Source organism: Hylaeus volcanicus, chromosome 1 (assembly GCF_026283585.1).
Source record: "Hylaeus volcanicus isolate JK05 chromosome 1, UHH_iyHylVolc1.0_haploid, whole genome shotgun sequence".
NCBI classification, from domain to species: domain Eukaryota; kingdom Metazoa; phylum Arthropoda; class Insecta; order Hymenoptera; family Colletidae; genus Hylaeus; species Hylaeus volcanicus.
The window spans coordinates 5,600,422-5,606,421 of NC_071976.1; the positions used below are offsets into that span (position 1 = coordinate 5,600,422).

The following is a 6,000-nucleotide window of genomic DNA, read 5'->3' on the forward strand; positions in this document are numbered from 1 at the left end:
TCAACATAGTCGAAATTTATGCGACGAATTCTCGATACGGGAGACAGAGAAACTGTCGACGGTGCGGAATGTCACTGAATGGTGCGATATTAATGTCGAATACTTTATTATTAGGAATGTTCGGTGGAATTGCCGAATCTACAGGCTGATTCAGGCAAAGTGACCATTCAGATTGTTTGTAGCAGTGGTTTGTTAAGTTTTTTAGCAGGGAAACCTTTTAGGGGCAGTTGGACAGGGATGAACAGTGAAATTCTTCGAAAATAAAAACTTTGGGAATTAATTTCAAGGAAATTTACATTTTTCATTATTTAAAAACCTTTACTATTTAACTGTAAACCACACTAGTAATTTTAGAATGATTCTTTGCACCGATGGATGTTTGTCCTGACTTCAATTAAACTCTTGAATAAATCCCAATCATATAAAATTATCATCTTCTTTCTTAAAATTATTGTTCATTTAATCATAATTATATTACTCTCTATAAATGACCAAATGAGATTGTTGAAAGAATTCTATATTTATTTAATTTTATTTCATAGTTATAGTCATATAGTCATAGTCTTAAGTATTCATTTACTTAAAATTTAATGAAGCATGGAATTGGAAGTTCGCTTAAAATAGAACCCTATTTTTATTACAAAATGTCTATTTTATTTTATTAAATATATTGATATTACACGTATCAAAGTGTCGTAAAACTGACAAAGTATACTTTGGTTAATAAATATTATCTTCAATGCAACTATAGCAGCTGAAAGCTTCATTACGAGTTCAGTCATTTTATCTGCAAAAGTTTAATGGATTTATATCAACCTCTAACGTTTTGTACGTTTTGTTTCAGGCGAAGTCGAGAGTAAAAGAAGTGTACGCGCAGACATGCATGCTTCTTGGCCAGCAGGGCATGCGAGATTGCGAACTGTTCGGTCTGGCAATACTATCCGGTAAGTGAAACGTCTATTTTACTCTTCTTCTCATTAAATCTTCGTTCAGGTTCCCAAACAGTGCACGAACAGTGCCTAAAATTATTTATATCGTTATTAAAGCTTTCACGTGTTTTTCGTTTAAATTTAATTTTACTTCAAAATTAGAAAAATGAAACGTTATATATTTAAATGAGGCAAGTGATATGAATAGGCTTCAAGTAATTTGTTTTTTTATATGGCAGAAGTGGTATTATGTGGAATTTAGCACCACTGATTAATCGTAAGTGATAATAAAATTTAACGATAGGTTTCTTCTTCTTTCGAAAATATCAAGTGTTTTTCTCAAAATAACGTTTCTTGGTATGAAATGTAATGAACAGGATAACCTAAAAAAGCTACATGAACGATCGCGTTGTATGTACATTATAAAAAAACATTTACCTGAAGTCAAAACTTGCTATCAGGAATGTTGGATACATTTATTTTTAGTTAATTTAAAGAAAGAAAAAAAGGGCTGGTAAGCTGAGTTAGTTCGAATCAAAGTTGTGCCATTTTCTGAATGTTTGAAATCTTAATTTCATGGTGCTTGGAATTGATAAAAGTACCAATAAAAGATCGTTTTTGCAAAATGACTACAAAAAACGCAAAAACTTGGCAAAAAAATGTATTATAACATGCTCAAAGCTACGATAAAATTTGTCGGTAGCTTTGTTTTAAAGAAAACCGATTTAGAATATTTCTGTGGTGTGGTAGCTATTAAATACGAAGTAGTACGGTATGTACGCAACATCTCAAAGATTTCCGTGTGAAATCAATTGAAAATATTACCAAGCGTACTTAAAAATATTATCAAAGTTAACGAAGAAACGAAATAAATTCTTCTCTAAAAAGGAAATCCCGAGAAACACTTAATATTTGACCTTCTAATGTCGTTTCATCCCTTAAGTTTCCACTGGTCTCGAAACAACACTGTAGCCTCGTGGAAATCGTTCACGAGTATTAGTTCGGCGGTGGACGTGTTAACGGACGAAATGCGGTCGGACGGGCCGATGAGCATCGTGAATGACTTGCGGGGTAGCGTATCCGCCTCGAATTACGGCGCGCCACTTTTTAACTTCCTTCGGAGTGGATCGAATTACCGAAGCTCACGCGAGTCATTAGGTGTTGCGTTTCGCGAAAGCGCGAATCCTCGACACGATCGCGAACGTCAAATTGCCCTCCCAATTTCGTGACGGACGCGTCGTTAGCTCGCCGATTGACAGACCCGGCATCGAACAGATGCGTCCCGAATTTTTTGCCTTCCGCGAAGAACGATTACCGCTGCGAGCCACGTGAATCGAGGGGGGACTCGGCTCGATTCCCTCACGGAATTTGCGTTTTTGGCGATGGGATTTAGAAATACTTAAGAGGGCACGTCACTGTAACGGCTTCGTAGTAGACGTATTTTTGAGAATTTTTTTTGGTCGAAAAGTAAGGTAAAGCAGGTGAAGGAATTTATTGCTTGTTGAAGTTAATATATGCACATTGAAAAATATAACAAATTAATCTGTTAAGACGTGCCCTATAGTTCAACCTGATTGTCAGCAAAACAAAGAAACTGTGTGTACATAGTTCTATTTTAAGGGTTACTGTTTTATTTTTACTAGTTTCCATGCAATTTTCATGACTTTTTTGCTGTTAAAGTAATTAACATACATTTTTGAAATTTGGTATGGTTTATTGTCAAATTTGCAATTGTCCTGCAGAATTTGTTTACAAGTTATATGCAATGTTGAACGTTACATCGGGTGAAATAGGACTGGATTGTTAAAATAAATTGAATGTTAGAAGTAATTGACATAATCTTTTGAAACTTGGTATGATTATTTATACAGGTATGCACGAGATTTTGTTAAATTTCCAATTGTCCTGATCGATTTGTTTACAAGTTACGTGGAATATTCTACTTATCAGACAGAGCGAACCCAAAGTGTTAGCAGTATTGTGTCTGTCCTAATGATTCGTACCAAGAAAAAGTCATTTTGTTTTATTCATTGTAAATGTGGTTATCGCGTAAACTAAGGACAAAAATGTTAATACAGAATTGACGAAGTGGCTGCAATTTAAACTTATGTCTTTGATTTCTTCGAACCATTTGTAATTTTAGCGGTCCCTAAAAAATAGTAATTTCGAAAATATCCTTATTTAGGACATAGTCTGATTCTATTCATCTACATTACTCATATATACTATTTTATGTCATTGGAGGTCAATGGTTCCAGAAACGCAGTGACGTAATCCTTATAAAAATATAACTTGCATGTAAATCTTTCAATATTTTTCTAATATTCACAAACATCCATTTGCAATGGCAATGCAATCATTATTTTCTTGCATGTTTCAAAATACCCCCACGCGTCATTGTTCTAACGTCCAGTCGAGGATTTCCACGATCGTCAGTTATTATACCTTCGGTAAAAAGAAAAAGGTTACTTTCGTTTCAAAATGACACAAGTAAAAATCGTCGCTCACCGACCGATTCGCGGTGAATCTTAAGGCAGAGGAGAAAGTGTCCTAGCCGTGTGTAGCGGCGTATAATCTACGAACGAATTGGAAATGAGAGCGAAATTGCATAAACATCAAGCCCCCTAGCCCCGAGGAGTCTGAAACTCTTGACTAATCTTGAGATCTTTCTGCATACCGTGGTCTTCTTCCTCTGCCTCGCCCTCTGCCCCGTTGCAGAGAGTACGTCCCTTCTCCTCGCCGAATACTCGCTCTCGCCACTACCCTCGCTCTACTCTGCCTTCCCACCAGTCATGACAAGCCGGTCCGACTGGTACCCCCACCCGTGTGGACCCTTCTTGGGCCTCGCAGGGCCCTGCGGGACCCCTACCTCCTACATTCCAGCGGGGCCCCATCTCGGCGAGCCTGAGCTGGCGGGTTTTGAGGCGCGCGAGCCATGCCACGACAGGAAAAAAATGCATCTGAAAAGCCAAAACAAGTAGAAAAAGGCGGCATCACACCCCTGCATGCGTGCGTTCGGTTTGCGGGAACGCTGCCCGGCCGTGTCCGTGTTTGTGTCCCTATCTCTCCACGTTCGCCAACCGTACCCCGTCGGACGGTACCGCAGGGCTTCTTCTTCAGCCCCGTCCGCGGCGTAACGCGTTTCCCTGGGTTTGCTTTCTACCTGCGTTTCCTTGTTCGCCAGCCCACGTGTTTTCCTTCCAAGACGAGGGCCCCCAGCTCTTCCCTGCCTTTACCGGTGAGCTTCTATGGGTGGCCTTCTTAGCCGTGGTAGCTCTTTCTTTGGCATCGTCCTCTTTTTCCTCGCGACGTTATTGTTACTACCATCTTTGCCCTCCTCTTCGTCCTTTTTGCCGTCCTCTTCGCAGCCCTTTTTTTTTTATTGCTCGATGCTTCTTCGGCCTCTGCCAGTTCGTCTTCGTCTTCTTCTTGTTCTTCTTCTTCCTCTGACTTCTTCAGTTTCTTCTTCTTCTTCATCTTCTTCATCTTCTTGTTCATCTTCTTCTTCTTCTTCTTCTTCTTCTTCATCTTCTTCTTCTTCTTCTTCTTCTTCTTCTTCTTCTTCTTCTTGGCTTCCTTATCCCGATCCCCATGCCTGTGGTGGTAAAATGACACGGACCAATCGCTGCTGCAATTTTGTAATCACCACCGTCTGGTCTTGGATGCTTCTTACTAAAAATAGATATCGAAAAAGATCGCCCCGGGGCGAGTGGTGAGCAGCCGCCGAAGCGTTCTTTGGTTACCAACCCTCCTGGCACGGTGGACGTGACCGGACGATGGAGACTTTACGAATCGTCTCGAATGTTTTACTCCGCGACTATCCTAATTGATTAGCATCTTGCTTCGTAACTGGATTGCGAAAATTCGAAGGTTCTATCGGGGGACGTCTGAAACAAAAGTTTGGATATAAAAATGGTGTGACGTGCACTTTCATGTGTCTATCGCTCCAAGTGCTTTTGAATAAAATTATTTCCAATAACATGTTAGTTATTTCATTTTTATTGCTCGTGTAGGATATACTGATTTTTATTTTTGGTCTTCTAAACGTTTATCAATTATTTATTTGTCAGTTATGAATTAACTCGTAGGAGTGCAGTTAATGTGTTTATTAATTTCTCGAGTTAGATTTCGTTGAAAGTATATTTTAATATTTGAATGAACATACATATTCGTTTCACATCTATAAAGTGATGTGTATCAGGAGATCAAGAACTTGAATACACCAAATAATCCTCCCTTCGTCTCTGTTTTCGTTCATACAATTTATCCAAAATAGTCCAAAATAAATAATAAATAGATATCCTAAAATTTGCACCCATGAGACCTCGGTGTTAATTTTCAAAATATTTGACAACAGAGCCGAAATACGTTCGACGCAGATTCCGTCATATTTCGTTCTTCGAACATAGAATTACGTCGAACGACCGAGTGGATTAACAGGAAAATTCACCGACAACTTTCCATTTCCATTTCCCTGCCTAATTTCAATCTTCCGCCTGAATGATTCCCATCGATCGCCCCGCGGACCACGCGGGCTATCTAACGTGGATATGCAGCGGGGCCCAGGGGACGTCGCGAGTAATTTATATGAAACGTCAAATTTTTTGGGCGTCAACGCGTGGTACGTGTGCGTGGCCGAGGGTCGAGGTGCGTGTTGTTCGCAACAGGAGAAAAAGGAACCGACGAAAAGGAACATGAAAGTGCATGATGGAGGGGGTTGGTGAGGGTTGGAGGGGGGGAGAGGGGTAGCCAGGAGGAGGAAGGAACGAACGGGCCCAGCAACGGGGCCCGCGAACGGCGGAACGAAGAGAGCGACATACCCCTCGTGCGCGTATTATATAGAAAAGACGAGAGAGAAAGGGACGGGGCCCAAAAGGTGAAGAGTGGGACCACGAGAGGGGGAAGGACGGAGAGGGAGAGAACGCGATAAATGAGAGAGATAATAGACTGGCTCGCGATCGAAAAGGACAGGGATACACGGTCAGACTTCGATAAATCGAAGTTAAAGAGAGAAAGAAAGAGAAAGAGAGAGAGAGAGAGAGAGAGAGAGAGAGAGAGAGAGAGAGAGAGA

General features: G+C 40.4%; 1 protein-coding gene across 1 annotated transcript in view; it reads left to right on the forward strand.

Annotated features, from left to right (window-relative positions):
- LOC128884583 (protein expanded-like) overlaps positions 1-6,000 on the forward strand; it is a 117,190-nt gene that overhangs the window by 72,445 nt on the left and 38,745 nt on the right. The window contains exon 4 of the mRNA XM_054138057.1: positions 845-944. Coding sequence (XP_053994032.1) covers positions 845-944 — 100 coding nt within the window. The remainder of the gene's footprint in view (positions 1-844; positions 945-6,000) is intronic.